The sequence below is a fragment of the Pogona vitticeps genome, chromosome 2 (genome assembly GCF_051106095.1).
Source record: "Pogona vitticeps strain Pit_001003342236 chromosome 2, PviZW2.1, whole genome shotgun sequence".
NCBI lineage: Eukaryota > Metazoa > Chordata > Lepidosauria > Squamata > Agamidae > Pogona > Pogona vitticeps.
Genome location: NC_135784.1, coordinates 270,208,955 through 270,225,803, shown reverse-complemented (window position 1 = coordinate 270,225,803; position 16,849 = coordinate 270,208,955). Strand labels below are relative to the sequence as shown.

Genomic DNA, 16,849 nt, shown 5'->3' with positions numbered 1-16,849 from the left:
TGACTGCCACCTGAGTGGGTTTTTACTTTTTAATAGATTGCTGTACTTTACTGCTTTCAGTGTGTTTTGGTGTTGCTTATGTTTTCGTATAGTATTTGTCTGATCGTTTTTAGTATTTCTATATTCACCGTTGTTAACTTTAATATTGTCTTTCAACCATGTAAATAAATAAATGCAGGATTTTCTTGTGGAAAGCAGGTAGACACAGAACCAGAAACTAGGTACCTATTTACCCTCAATATGTGGGGAAAGACTGTGAATCAGAAGCTGCAGCCTATCTGGGATCAAGTCATATAGTTTCTGATTCAGAAACAGTATTTCAGAGTTGTCACTGCCACTGATATGTATGCAATTATATTTCCTGAGGTGGTCAAAACGGCACTGGAAATTTCAGTGGCATGTTAAGGAGTTTTTGAAAACACTGAATTTACTCGTCAGCCTTGTGACCAATGCTACTGGAATAAACACATGACATTTTGGAGTGACTTTTAAAAGGATCTTCTGGACATTGCCCATGACCATCTTCTTTGTGTCAGAGGCAATCCAATGGTGCTTCTGGAGTGGAAGGATCACCCAACAGAGTGCTGTTGCTGTGCAAGGATGTCCAAATCATAAATATCATGTTCTCAAGTTTTAAAGCTATTTTGTAATATTATTTCTAAAAACGTACTGAAGGGGTCTGAACTTAATTTGATCATATAGGTTTTTTATTTTATTTTAAGGACAATGAAAGAGGATTTCCCAATAATAATATGTTACTATTTTCTTTAGTTTCCTGAGATATTAAATTGAATAGAGCACAGTTTCTGCACAATTGACTGATGTGATTTGGGGAAGTGTGTGCAATTAGGTGATGGGAGAGTAAAGGAAACCTGAATGGAACAGTTAAACCCACCACCTCACCCAACATCCAGGAGTCTAATCTTCCTACTATATATTTGTACATCCATGTCATATGCAGTTATTTACTTAAAGTAGTTCATTGCCTAACTTGTTATGCAATCTAAGAAAATAATCCACTGTTGCTCACCTGGGGGCATGTTAAATACACAGCTCATTATGTCAGTTGTTATTGGGGAAACACAGGAGCATGGTATTGCTGTTCCCCTTAAATAAGGGCACTGGGGGAAATTTTCCCTTCCATTCATTAATTTAAAACAAGACTCTGACCCACAGAACCTTGTCTACTGCTGCTGCACAACTCCCAAAAGACATTAGACTGACCAAAACAAAATAATGAAACCTCATGTTGTTCTTGTTCAGTCTCAAGGCACACTAGGACATGTGGCTAGCTGCTTGTTGGACTCCTAAGTGTGGCTTGAGAGTGAGTGGTGCAGGATCAGGTTTCACCACATTGCCCCCCTCTATTCTAGGAAAGTGTAGGAGTCAGGGTCACTTGGACAGCAGCAGCAGCAGACAAGGTCCTGTGCAAAATACAGTCACTTTAAAGTAATTAGAGACAGAGGAAAACCCAGCTACCTTGTATATAATAAGCGCCAGTACACTCCGTCTCCCCAAATAATGAGCAAAGATGAGTCATTATATGATTTACAAAACCACCATTGGTATGGCCTTGTTAGCTACGGTAAGAATAGTAACACGAGAGAGGTAACATTGTTTTTGGGAATACAATATTTCCAAACTGTAGCTACATCAGGAGAAAAAGTCACCACAATGGCAATAAAGAGTTGTTGCTCCTAGTCTTCAGAAAGTACCATCTTATTTATCAGCTGATAGCAAAACCAACTTCTGGAGCTGAAACCCTTCAAGGAACATTCCCTATTTGTGGAACCTATAATGTTAAACTGAGGGAGCAGTCACTGTAAGAGGCAATGCAAAGCATCTACTGACAACACTTAGATAATCTAGGAGGCAGTTTCTGGAGGAAACCATTTTCACATGTATTTCACAGGAAGCAAACTAATTCAATTCTTTTAAAAAACCCTCCAGTTTATAAATGTGGAATATTGTGCTTCTGTACCCATGATTCAAAAAAGCAAGGAAATGGCCCAATATTGCTGCACAATAATATCATGCCCACATTGCCAGCAGGAAAAGCTTTACATAGCAAAGGGCAACCTGAATGTTGACAACACCAATGGCAGCAGCCAAGACAGTCTACAGGATAACCTTTTGTGATCACTGCCATTCACAAAGTGACAACGTTAGAGATGGGCATGAATTCGGGCCATCAGTTGATCACTTCTCACTCAAATACAAAACAATTGTCAGAGCTATTTTTCAACAAATGTGAATGATAGTGAGCCAAGGAGGGTGTCCTGTAGACTATCTTGACTGCTGCCATTGGTGTTGTCAACATTCAGACTGCCCTTTGCTATGTAAAGCTAGGCAATGCAGGCATGATATTGTGTAGGAATATTGGGCCATTTCCTGCCTTTCTGAATTGTATGTACAGAAACACAATACAGTATCCTACATGCATAAACTGTTGATTTTTTGAAGAATTGCATTTCCTGGCTTTTTAAAACTGGAGTTTAAATATACAAACACTAAATACAAATTCCAACAGAAACTTTCCTTATATATAATTAATTACCCAGTGCTAGAGGATTCTAGATGAGCGTATGATGTGTACTATGGTTACTGTGCGAAGAAAGAAGCGAGAACAGCTTGGATGTGGCTGTAGTCCCTCTGTGCCAAAAAAATTTAAAGGGCTGTTTCAGACTTAATGAAATGGTTGAAGCAAAGGTGTGAGTAGGTAAAATACATAAAATGGAGAAACGTTTAACCTTTTGGGTAAACTAATGCTGTCATGCCAGCTCTGTAGAATGCAAACTAGAAAGCTATGTTCCAGTTTCCAAATCCCTTCCTTGAGGCAAGCTGAGGAAGAAAAGATATATCAGACAAAAAGCTATATGGAGACATTGTGTGCACGTTTTCCAAAAGACATCACTTTAGATTTTGTAATTAAAAAATAAGGAAGAGGTTGGAGTTTGCAAAGAATGTCACTGGAAACCAAGGTCAACATCATCCATACTACATAAAAGAAAGACAGTGAAGAAAGACAGGGACAAAAATCAACTAATCTGAAATGTGGTATTGAGGGAGAGATGTACAGTTAGGAAAGACAGAGAGAAAAGCTGAAAAGTGTGTGTGCTCAATCAAGTCAAGTCTGAACTCTCAGTAGAGCAAAAATAAGTTAACTGAGCTTATCTTACCATGTACATATACAGAAGTGACAAGAACATACAATATTGTTGGGGAGAGTGGGGTGGAGTGGTAGGAAAAGAGGAAGACCTAACATAAGATGGGTTGACTCAACAGAACAATCGAAGCTGTTAGTTTGAAAGATCTAAGCAGAACTTATTGGAAAAAACCAATATTTCTGGGGGGGCAGTAGGAAGAGAGAACAATGTAACAGGAGATGTCAGTTTGCGAGATCTAAGAAGAGCTGTTACTGATACTACAACATTTTAGAAATCAGTAACTCTTTAATTAGTGGGGAAGTGGTGGCGCTGCGGGTTAAACCGCAGAAGCCTCTGTGCTGCAAGGTCAGAAGACTAGCAGTTGTATGATCGAATCCATGTGACGGAGTGAGCTCCCATCATTTGTCCCAGCTCCTGCCAACCTAGCAGTTCAAAAGCATGTAAATGCGAGTAGATAAATAGGTGCCACCACGGTGGGAAGGTAATGGTGTTCCGTGTCTAGTTGTGCTGACCACATGACCACGGAAACTGCTACGGACAAATGCTGGCTCTATGGCTTGGAAATGGGGATGAGCACAGTGCCCTACAGTCGGACCCGACTGGACTAAATATCAAGGGAAACCTTTTAACTTTTTAATTACCATACATCAGAAGTTATTTGATGGCACATGTCATCTTGTGAGTTTTTTCTTAATTATCAAACAGTTGTATAGTGACAAGATTGATGCAATAGGCACCAAACCTTGCTAACATTGTACATAATCATTTTCAGCCGCAAAGCAAAAAACAGTAATTTCATAGCTCAAATAAGCGAGCTTCTGAATATTTATTCTCTATTTTTATAAAAATATCTTTAAAAATATTTTTACACCAGAAAGAGAAACTCTTTTAAATGTTTCTTTCTCCGAGAATGAATTGTTTTCCTTCCCTAACAGGGCCAAATGTTAAGGTTTCCCTTCTCGTTCTCAAGTTGAAACAATGCTTATGTTCAGAATGTTTGTGCTGACAACCACTTTATAAGAAAGTCAGAGTATTTCCCCCTTTGAATTTTTTTCAGAGTCAGTTTTACAACCCTTGATGCCTGGATTCCTTCCAAATTAAAAAAAATGTATGGGACTAACCATACAATTTTAAAGCAAGCAAGTTTGGTATTTTCGATGTATTTGATGTTTTAAATCTACCAACACAGAAGTCCACTGATGTCTGTATGGGGCGGGGTGAGGTTAAACAGCTTTACTTAAAAAAAAAAAATCTTAACTCAAAAACTATTCACCCAAACATCCCTATATTTGACACAGAACAAGAGTAGTCAAAGTATGCCAAATTTGGTGCTGAATTGAGGTCCCATTTCAAAGTTTTAATTTTTTTGTTTTGTTTGGGTGCACACATTTTTAGAATTGTCTTATGCTGATTTGTTGTGTAGTACAATAGCTGGAAGACAGGAGGGCCTAGTGTGCTCTGGTACATGGGATTACGAAGAGTTGGACACGACTTAACGACTAAACAACAACAACAACACTATTGCTGCACTAATAATAATGTAATACAATATTAATATTGCTGCAATAATAAACAGCCTCTCTCTAATCAGGTGCTATCAGAATGGAAGAGGTTAACAGGAGTTATAGATAATTGACCTTAGGTTAACAGTTTCTTGTCAGCTGAAGGCACTTCAGTTTGCAACAGAGTATTGCCTAGGGATACCTTCTGGTTGTTGTTGTTTTAAAGTATTTGCTCAAACCATCCGTCTATGGGCTGGCTTACACATGGCAATTGACATGTGGACATTGAAACAGCCTGTGTTCATGCAGTAGTTGTAACATATATTCTCCATAACACCTCTGATGACACAAAAACTGTGACTGGAAAAAAAATCAGGCCCAATCTAACTACTAATGTTGAGACGCTAGTGGCAAAAATTGCTGCCTCTATGATCAGTTTTTTTAAAAAATGATCAAGAGAATTGCTGCGATCACACACTACATTCCACTGAAGTGGCAAATACCAGGGAGGCTGCTGCACAATGATCTGATCTATATGTGTGACTGGTGTTCTTGCAGTGACAAGCATTCAGTACAGTAAATCTAATGTGCCAACTGGGTTTAAGAACAGCTTTGGAAATTTGCAAAAGGTGGCAGAATTCAAATGCAAGTTTCTTTTTGGAACATACTAAGTAGTATATCCATTTTGTCTAGGTTATATTGACCGTCTATTCATTTTCAGCACCAATTCAAAATTAGCAATGCTTTAAAGCTATAGATGAATTGATACATGGTTATCTCAAGGATCGTTCATATAAGTTACCTAACATTAAGATGTTCAGTCAGAAGTTGGGAAGTTGGCTAATCTGTCTGGATGATTCTGAGTGTTGTAGTCCAAAAAGGAACATTTTCAAGCTCTGGTGTCAGAAGCCTTGCTTTCTGATCCACTAGTTGAGAACTTTCAGGCCAGAATCTGGAAATGTTACCTTTCTGAACCTAGAATCCATGGCCATATGGGCTGCAGGGTACTGAGAATTATATTCTGGAATAAGTAACTTTTCCAAGCTCTGTATCAGTCTAACTAGTACTAAGAAGGAGGCATTTTTCAGTGATGGCTGTCCATTTCTGGAAAGTCCCAAACTGACATAAACTACCTTGTTCCATTTTAAACAACCTTATCTAAAGATGTTTATTGTCTGGAATTGTTGAATTGTGCTCAGTCTAGGTTTGGTAGAATTGCACAGTGCTTGGTGGGGTGGCGGAAGGTTTAACAGCTGCTCATCTTTTTACATGTGTAGTTTACTGCTAAAATTTTGATGTCTATATTTTTTGTGTTCTAAAATCTTGCAAACTGCTCTGTGAGCAAAACTGCACTCTAATAGATTAAACACTTTACATAGATTAACATGTGACGTATGTATATACAGTGTGTACCACAAATCATGATCTCTTCATTAAGTTGCTTTCAAATTCTTGAAAAAACTATTTGCTGCCTCTAACCTCAAAAAAGGGAAGCTACAACACCTCTTGTTGTTGCTGCCCTTTTTACATACCTGCAGCCAATCTAAACATACTTACAATCAGAATCACAATTCTGTGGCAAACTTCATTTTCATTTAAAACCCTGGCACTTCTTTAGCCATTAAAAAAAGATCTCCTACTGGAACAATGAACCTATCCTGCAAAGGAGGGCATTTTTCAATGCATCTACCACAGCAAGGGAAGAAGCATGAGTTATGATGAAGGCTTAGTTTCTTAGGAAACGTATGCACCATGTAATTTAAAATATCATACAATTATGTTTCCAAGTATAGAAACACAGTTGGTGAAATTCACCCTTTACAGCTCAAAGCCCAAATGCTGGGGTTATGCAACAGGAATTCACTGGAACTTTTGAGCTGAGAATAGAATCTAGTCCCTCTGTTCCTAACAAACAAACACAGAAAAGGGTTCATGGTATGAAACTCCAAGTAGCTTCCTATCGTATGCAACAGAAGGAAGATGCCTGATTTTTCTCTGCTGATTCAGACAGAACTGCAAGACCACTTTGGATCCAACAAGTATCCAACATATAAGATGCTTTAAATAAGAATTGTGTTTATTTACAGCTTTATGCTTGGGGGAGGTTAAGATAGTAGGAGTAGGGAAGACACCATTCCCAGACATGGCAAGAGACAGTGATGGAGGAGAACAAAGGACAGTTTACAAAGCACTCAGAAAACTGGAAACCTAACCACGATGTTATAATGTGCAGTGAGGTCAGAAAACTATGGCTGTACTGTATGTTGTTGAACTACAACATCCATCATCTCTCATCATCAGACAGGTTGGTGGGGCTGATGAGAACTGGAATCCAGTGACATTTAGAAGGCCAAAAGATCTCCAGCTCTGCAGCAGAAGTACTCCACTTGAGGACTAATACTTTTCAGAATTGTGCATTGAAATAAGTTCTGAATCTTTTGTTTTCTTTCTCTTTCAGTTCATGGAGAACAAGATCTAAACAACTTGTAAAATAATAGCCAGTTACCTGAAATACACAGAGAAAACCAGCCAGATCTCCATGGGGAGAAGCTGTTCTTCATCTGTCCTAAGCTGAGGTGGCAAACAGACATTAGAGATAGACCAATGTCTGGAAGAGGAAAATCCTTAATTAAACACAAGGATCCAAGTGTCACAGCAAAAGTTTCTCTTACTATGAGAGTATGGAAATTAATTAATTTTATTTAGTGATTGATTTACAGGGGATTCCTTCCAAGTCCAATTTCAAAAACTCCAAAAGATTGCCTCTATCACCTTTCTGTGGCATTAGTGCATTTTCAGATCAGATTATGGGCAACTTCTAATGTCTGTTCTGGCTCCAATTAAGTCAATGAATTGGTGCTACATATCATAAATCTTTCAGCCAGGAACTGTAGACTGTAGTGAACATCTCTTTAATTGTTCTCACAATACAGTATTTCTTCCCTCCACTTTTTTATTTTATTTCAATAGGCCTTTTGTAAAGATGTTCCCTGTGGAATGTGTCCATTATACCATGTTGTCTTCGTCTCTGCCAAAATGCCTGTGATTGCTGTCTGGTTCAATTTACATCAGTCTCAAAATCATGCAACAGACTAAAGGTGAAAGTGGTAAGGTGGTCCACATGGTATTTTCTAATTGTTGAAATAGCAGCCATATGGGAAACACACATCTAAAATGCAGTGCAATAACTGTCTCTAGTACACTGTGCTGAAATGACCTTTCAATCTGATTTCAGTCCACTTTGACCTTAAAAATACTTTATAGTAAACAGACCTTCAGAACTGCTTATCTTCATAAGCTTATAGAATCTTTGGTAGCACAAATAAAGATCTGGTTGCTATTTGATGTTTAGACTATCCTGCACACAAAGGCCAGAATGCTACTGGTTAGTTAATGTTGGCACAAGTGCAACTGTGTAAATTGCACCAGCAAATTGCTACCAGTTAAATTTTCACTTGTATTTCTCACTACCCACCCATTGCATATGAGTAGGTGTGACAAGTAAAATAAGTAGCAACTCACTCACTAATTAATAGCAATTTGCTGCTGCAGTTTGCACTACTGTATTTATGCCACAGCCTTTCTAGACTACCAAAGTATAATTTCTTATACAGTGCCTGACTTTCTTCGATATAAATTTCTGCTCTCATTCTTTTCTCGTTACAAGAGACTAAAGTACACCTCTTTTTTCCCTACAAATGATCTCTGAGCCCTCATTCCTCTTACATTTCTTTCCTCTTTCTTCTTTTTAAATTGTGTATCACAAGCAATTAATGATGATATGTGGCTGTGCAACACGTCTGGAGGAAACAATGGAACAACAAATATAAAACGAAAAGTATCACAACACCTTTCAGACTAACAAATTTCTTCCAACACAAGCAGCGATGGGTTACAATCCAGGTCTTCAAATACATTGTGTCTCAAAGCAAACCAAAATAAAATTTTTAGACTTTAAAGGTGCCACAATACTTTTGTTTTTGTTTCTATTGTTGTTGCTAAAACAGACCAACACAGCTGCCTTTTGGAAAGGTGGGGAAAACTGAAGTCTCATGGCCACATTCTATATCATTTTTTTAATGCATGTGATTGTGTTATATGGCATTTGAAGTAATAGGAAAAATAATATAGGAATACTTATATGCACAAGTATTCATAAACAGATGCACAATATTTCTCTTTCAAATATTTGCTCTACATGCATATTCTCTGCAATGTTCCTTCTTGGAGGTAGCTGTGATGCAGGTCCATTCCAGAAAGTGAACGATTCACTGCTCATGTCCTCTAAACAGCAACAGCAATAGCAACAACAACTTTGTATGGCAACTCCAGTGCAAAACATGAACTGTGGCAGGATAGTGGCTGCCAGTTGAATGTGCAGAACACCAGAAAGATTGTCTTCATTGCAAACAGAGCTTTTGAGCTTTTGCAGTGGTCTGGCCGACTCCCAGACCATGTATCATTGTGTTCAAGCCTTAGGCAAACACATAACTGTTGCAGCTCTGGCTATCAGCAGACAGGGTTACTACCATTCCAGAGATAGTTGTGTCATTTGACTTGACCACTGTAGTGCCTCTTACGCTAAGATGTTAAAGCTAGAGTTTCATCCCCAAATGTTAATTTCACTGGGACAACTGTGAGCTGCGCAACATATGCATGGTACAACACACTCCCCTACATTTTCACATAATGACACAGTGTAGTTTATTCAAACTTTTCATTTAACTGTTTTTTTTTTCAGATGTGGGGAAATTGCTGCTCTGAAGTTCTTTTATGGTTAACAATCCTACATGTTTAAACATCTTAACAAAAATTAACATACAAGCTCTTAGATAACAAAAGGCTTAATCTTCTACAATCAAGGTTTAAGAAAGAGAAATGATGTGGGAAAGGTTAGTAATTAAAAATTTCCTTTTCAGATTAACACTGATAAAACCAGTTAGCCGTTCACTTTACCGTGACTTCTTTTCTTCCTTAGATTTCATGGTTTGCTACCAGATTTCAGTGTCAAACCAAAACATTTTTTTAATCCACATTTCTTTTGAAGCCATAAAGCAGGGTTTAGGGGCTACATAGAGCACACCGACTGCCCTTCTGGTAGCTCAGGTCTATAGCAGCAGATCTTTCTCTCATTTAGAAAACTGTTTATATATAAAATTCCTTTTGTGCAATTCCTGGCACTGTGAGTGAATAATTTTCCACTGGTAGAGGGAAAGGAGGAAAACTAGTTTCTTTGTCCTCAAATTTTCTTTTACACACTTGGACATCTCTAGTGAAGCATTATGTGAAGCTGGTCAGTATTTCATATTGAAGCAGCATTTACAAAAGAGGGACGAAAGCTGAAATAGGTAAGAGAATCAGTGGGTTTTCACCTCCTATGGATTTTTATCTTTTTTTTTTAACCACCTCTATTCTGGAAGAGGTAGTAAAATGCAACCTCTTTAAACTCTTCAGTTAAAATTATTTTAACTATATTTTAATTCTACTTTTTAAGCTATACTATACGCTGCCTTGAGTCCCATTTCTGGGAGAAATGGGGCATCATAATTAAATAAATATATAAATTAAAATGTCATTCTGTATCATTTGCAAAGGCCTTCTGCACTTTACATTACAATCATGATTTTGATAACTCCTGTAGTGTCTGAGTTCTAAAGTTGCTGAGGTGGAATATAGTCTAAGTCAACCCAGGAAAACGGTTCATAATACCATATTATGAACGCTTCATATTCTATTTTCTACATAAAAGGTAGAATATGAGCAAGGTCTGCTTCTCCCATCAGTGCACTGTAACCAATCGCTGACAATAGACTCAGAGGGGGGAAAAAGGAAATTGTTTAAATATCATGGGCTGAAGCTTTGGGACATATAAACTGACTTGATTCCATAGATTCAGTGGCTATATTCTAGTTGGAACTAATTATGGATTTTGGTGAATGTAATCAAAGAACATATTAATTAAGGCCTTCAGGGAGTAAGGTAGTATGCTGTGAGGCTTCTTTATTGTTACTGAGGTTTTAATGCATCTGTACAGTTTTAATGTTTTACATGTTTTTATATATTTTAAAGTTGAATTGGTTTTATACTGTTTTTATTGCTGTACTACACCCAGAGACTGCAAGATACTGGGTGGAATATAAATGTTCTAAATAAAATGAATACATAAGTCCTTGACAAAAAATGCAATGTTGACTACCAGTTGAGCTGGCTTTAAAATGGGATTGGAAGAGTGCTCTATAACTGAAATCTTGTTGCTTGGCATCATAGGTTGCCCTACAGTAGGCCCATTGAGTCAGTGGGGCTTTGGTGAGTCAGTTCCTCCATAAAATCCATTGGTTTAAATGAGCCTACTCTACTTGCTACTAGTAGTGACTTACTATACTAAAGTAAGTTGCAACTAGAGTAGGTCTATTTAAATCAATGAAGTTTACAAAGTAGTTGATTCACCAAATCCCCACTGATTCAGTGGGCCTACTCCAAGGCAATGTATTAGCACACACAGAGAGACACCCACTCATTTAAACCACATAACACACCCCTCTCCCTTGGTGTGTGGCTATGGGGACCGTTAGGACAAGCACACGTATTTCAAGATTTACCGCTATACCCACCGGATTACATTCTTGAGCAAGATCTCTGTCTCTGGCCTACTAAAATCACAGGAGCAACTTCAAAGGTCTCCTTCTGACATATGGAATGAGGCAAGTGAGAAGAGCGTGAGTGGAAAGGGAAATATGACTGTGTATGAATTTAATTAAAAATTGCATACACATGTTAAACATTTCAGAAAAAGGGCTCTAAAGGAACATTGGTCCAACGCCTGGTCTCCTGGGTAAATTGTTAAGTTTTCCAAATGTTTGTTAAAGCCTGACTTTCACTACAAAGGCCCGCTCGAGACAGTCACATGTTCTTTAATACACATGAAAGATCTGCTTTCCTAGGAATGAGTTGCAAACAGTTGAAATAAAATATCACATTGTGGCAGCAGTCCTTAAGAACAAAAATCTTCTATCTGGATGTCAGCTCTTACACATATTGCCAGCTGTGTATACACAAATGATTAGATGTACGTATCTATACACGGAGAGTTGCTTTGTTGCATTGTTTGTGTGTTTCTTTTTTCAAGCAGACATATGTGCCTCCCAGTGATGGGTCCCTTTTGTGTAAATGAGTGGTGGCTTCTGGAAGGGCAATCCAATGACTCTCTTCTCCTTTGCACCCACAGACCAGAGAGCTGGTTAAAATTTGATGAAACAGATCCAAAGAGATATCTAGCAGTAAGTTCCTTCTCTAGATGGAAAATTATCTTTCTTTATGACAGTTTCTTTCTGGTTCTTTAGTTAGGGTACACTGCTCTTCACTGCCTAAAGCAATTCTGAATCTGACCCATTTATTAATGTAAAAAAGAATATATGCCTTAGGGTTCTGCTCCAAGGTACACAACGTTAAGGTATTGTTCTGGTGCACAGTACAATGGTCCTGGATTACCCTGTTGTTTGTTTTAACTGGATATTTTGGAAGTAATCTCACAGAAACAAAAATGATACAACTACAGTGGTGCCTCGCTTAACGATTACCTCGTTAAACGATGAAACCGCTTGACAATGAGGTTTTTGTGATCGCTTTTGCGATTGCAAAATGATGCTCTAATAGGAAAAATTCACTTCATGATGATCGGTTCCCTGCTTTGGGAACCGATTTTTCGCTAGACGACGATTTTAAAACAGCTGATTGGCGGCTCTAAAATGGCCACCCGCTGTGCAAAATGGCTCTCCGCTGTGCTTTAGGACGGATTCCTCGCTATACAGGCACCGGAAAATGGCCACCCTATGGAGGATCTTCGCTTTACGATGATGTATTTAGCCCAATGGAATGCATTGAACCGGTTTTCAATGCATTTCAATGGGCTTTTTCGTTTCGTTTGACAAGGATTTTGCTTAACAGCAATTTGAACGGAACAAATTACCCTCATCAAGCGACGCACCACTGTACAACAAATTCCTTCTGTGGAATGTCATGTATGTATCTGGGAAGAACTAAACAGAAGGAGGGGCCACTCTATTCATCAGGCACATACATGAGAACATCCAGAAAAAAAGGCAAAGCCAACAGAAGGACAAACTAACCCAGCCTATCAGCAGCATACATGGTGCTTGAGTCAGAAGTGGACTGGTTCCTGTCTACACAGATTTGTGTGCTGCTGCACTGTCAAAAAAATGCAGTTGGAATTATGTGATTTCGGGCACCTGTTGTGTCTATACTGACTGTGCAATTATTTTAACAGGATAGGCTAGCTATGTCACTATACGTCTCTGAACACACATTAACTCCTTTGCTTTTGGAAGATAAGTAGAGGAAGGCCTGCTTGATACTCAGCTAGGAGACCACCAGAAAATACCAGAGATATCTAAGAAAAAATCCTGCTTGAAACCTTGGAGAAATGCTGCCAATCAGAGGTAACAATACCAAGCTAGAGGAACCAATGGTATAAGATAGTTGCCTGTGTTCCCTCCTTCTTATCAGCTCAGATCTATGTTAAACTAGCTGCTAACTCTCAGGAGCAATGTGCATAACCAGTAGAATTGACAGCAGAGCTTGGGAAAGTCACTTTTTTAGAGGACAATCCCAGAATCTCCAAATTAATCCATTATACTGGTGAAGGCACCTGGAATCTGTGGTAAAAAGGTAAATTTTCCATGCTCTGCATAGCCATCAAGGTCACTGCCAACAGAAATCTTTCCCTTCAAGCTTGCTTCCCATTACTTGCTCCCATGAAAGGGGCAATATCCCCATATTTTTGAGCTAACTGCAATTAACTATCTATACGGTTTTACCAGAATGAGATTCAGAGTGTAGATCTGTAAATCCTTCTCTGTCTTGTCTTTGCAGGCAAGGATGAAGAATGGCCAGATTTTTCTCCTCAATCTACAAGAACTGAATTTTTTTCTGATATTATCAATAGCAATGCTGCTGATCTCTTTCATGGATTTTTGCAAATCTGAAGCATCAGATGGACTGTTTGCCTCTTATGTTGACCACAAGCCTGTTTTCTGCTTGCTGGGCCCACACCTTGCCTTTTAAAGTTAAAGCACACTAATTTTGCAGAGGGCCCCAGAGGCATTTTGCATAAATTGCAGAAACTCTGACAGGTGATAGAAAAGCACTCACTGTCTCATCTTCATGATAAGAGATGGGCACAAATGTCGGTTCAGAGGTTTGTGCTGGTCTGTATGCATGGGACCATAGGTACCAAACATTTCCTTCGCCCACCTCCCTTGTCAATGACCCATTCACCAATCAGAGCATCCTCCTCTCCTCCTCCTCCTCCTCCTCTTTGGCTGTTCAACCAGTCCCCTGAAGGTGCATGGGTTTGCCTGTCCTGTCTCCTTGTCTGAGTGGGCAATCAGCCAAGGAACTGGGGCAGGGAAGCCCATGCTCCTGCTGGAGACTAGATGAACTTCTGAAGAGGAGGAGGAGAGGAGCCTATGCTAGCTGGTAAGTGGGGGGATCCAGCTCGGAAGGTGGGAGAAGCAAATGCACAGCAACTGTGGTGCCATGCATACAAACCAGAACAAACCTCCAAACCAAGGTTTGTGCCCATCTCTAGTCAGAAGTGAACAATCACAGGGAGCTTGCTTGAAAGTTCCTTGCCTAAGTGTTTTGTCACATTGAGGCAGCTTAAATCAAGACAATGGAGAATTTAATGGTGACTCTTCACATCCCCATAAGACTGAATTCTTTTCTCTAATACCACAATCACAGTGTTAATGAATATAAGAAAGAATTCTATGGTACCTAAAAGACTAGAACATTTATTGCAACAGAAGTTTTCATGGATCAGATTCTCATCCCTAAAATCATATGACATGATACATTTATTACAGTAAATCTTTTCGGTGCCAAAGGGCTCTTTGTTGTTTTTGTCTGTTAACACAAGTACTGCCTGCAATTTGACACCAAATACACACAAATAGTACTGATTGTACTTATGTAACACTTGTAGTAATCACATGAGGTTTCCCTCTTTATGTCTATGCAAACAAGATAGCTACATGCAGAGTTATTTCTCTTAAGTATCTGGCAAGGCATATGACTGTTAGATATTCTGTCTCGGTTAAAACAAAATTTAGCGCTCGTTAAAGCATTAAAAGGAATGCCGATGAAGTCAAAGCAAATCTTCCGATAAAGCTGTAAAAACCTTCAACACACAAACGTGACTGAATGCCACCATTAGGCTCATGCAGTCTATTTTCCTGCAACTAGCAATTAGCTACATAACCCTTCAGCATGGTAACTAAATTTGGAGTGTTGTTTTAATAACAGTGATAGCAGAACTTACATTCTTTAATTTGTAATAGGAAGACAAATTTCAACTCTGTGCCACCTTACTCTTTATCTTTTAGGTCCACAGAAGGCTGTCTGTATGTTAAGCTGTCCACAGCAAGGTTTATGAATGTTCACTAAATACATTTCGAGGTAGCTACTGTGGTAAACCAGAATTCAGAAAATCCACTTTATGTAACGTACATTTTCAAAACCTCCTTTTTGCCTCTGGTTTGTTGAGCATGTCTGATTAAGGAACTTCACACACCTCAAGAGCAAAAATATATAGTGGTGTGGTATTTTCTACATACAATTTGGTTTTAATGGAAACTGTCAAAATATGTCCCTCACTAAATATGCTTTCTTGTAAGAAACCAGAACTGAAAGGGTTAGGATGTGTTACTGCGGCGGTTATCAGCAGACAGCCATCTAACCTTTGGTACTTACAGGAATTTTATGGCTCTTGATCATATTATCAAACTCTTCATTAATTTTTTTGTATTTTTCTTCAGTGCGTGGGGTGAGGGCATAAGAGGAGTCGGGATCAGGGCTTTCACAGCCTTTGTTTTCTTTCTTGTTCAATGCCTGCCAGGTTCAGAGAAATACCAGAATGTAAAAAAAAATAAATGAAAGGGAACTCATGGTACTTACACATAATCTTTGCCTGCTGATCATTAGATCAATATCTTCATTAATTTTCCTGTACTTGTCCTCAGACTCAGGGCTATGACCTACTGAATCGTCTGCATCGGGGTCTGGACTGTCACAGCCATTAAGTCCTTTCTTTCTCAACGTCTGAAATACATAATTTGGAAAGTTCAAGCCTTGACACCGGCTGCAAGTGAGACCCAGGGCCTTTACCATTGTTCAGGCTGCCTGGTGGTTGAAGGTTGTTACATATTACATTAGGGAGAGAAAGAGAAGAAAGACGCATTAGGTCAATGAACTGCAGCTCTTGTTACCAGTGGCAAAGTGGGAGCCACTGTGACCTCCTCTGAATCTGGAGCCAGTCAATCAATGGAGAGAGAACACAATCCAATAAAATGTCTGTGCTATCAGCCAAACCTTTTGCTGCAATGGAAAACACCAGCCGGTTAGACATTTCAGCATTCTTTTTAACACAGAGAGCAAGGGTAAAGTATCCAGTCAAGCAAGGAGCTGCCAGCCATTCTTTGTGAGCAGAACGGTGAGACTACAAACAATGATCTGCTGCTTTCAAAGTAGGCAGAATCAGATTAATTTTGTCACTGTTCTTGGGATAATCAACAGATACCTCTTCTGCTGCTGCATTACACTTCACTCACAGAACAGAAACAAGGAAGTTAAGCTATGATACTCAACATTGCCCATCTTACCATTTCCTAACCAGAGTATTCTCATCTGGTATCTCAACCATTGCACCCTAAAGAATATCCCTATGGGTAATCTGATAAAGCATCAGAGGAGTCTGCATCTTGTACCATTCAGGGGCTTTTGATCTGGACAGAAAGAAGTTAGGATCATCCCTTATCTCAGCCCATCTGGCAGTTACTGTAGGAATAAAATGAATTAAAGATGCATGAGATACAAACTAAGCAAATAGACTAACTATTCTGATACTTAATTTTAAAGAGATCACAGCTATGAGAGCAGATGCAGGTGACTTGATGGTGGTCCAGACCGGGCAGTGTTTTTTCTTTGTGATGTCAACAATCCATGCTTAGAACCATTAAAACTGAGCATACTCAAGTCTGTGGAAATGAATTATTTGCTAGACAGGGACTAACAACAACGGTAGACATATATCAGAAGCACTAATTCAGAAAAACATACATATGTAGTATACAGTGCATACTGTGGCTTATTTCCCTGTTTAGA

The 16,849-nt window shown here is 38.9% G+C and overlaps 1 protein-coding gene across 31 annotated transcripts in view; it reads right to left on the bottom strand.

The window, feature by feature from the left end:
- Positions 1-16,849, bottom strand: part of MEF2C (myocyte enhancer factor 2C) — a 229,420-nt gene that overhangs the window by 55,644 nt on the left and 156,927 nt on the right. For 27 of the 31 annotated variants that reach the window (XM_072992555.2, XM_020783761.3, XM_072992554.2 and 24 more), the window contains one exon: positions 15,644-15,787. In XM_072992555.2, coding sequence (XP_072848656.1) covers positions 15,644-15,787 — 144 coding nt within the window. Of the gene's footprint in view, positions 1-15,439; positions 15,578-15,643; positions 15,788-16,849 lie in introns of all 31 variants that reach the window. The other 4 variants (XM_072992566.2, XM_072992568.2, XM_072992571.2 and 1 more) reach the window with 2 other exon arrangements.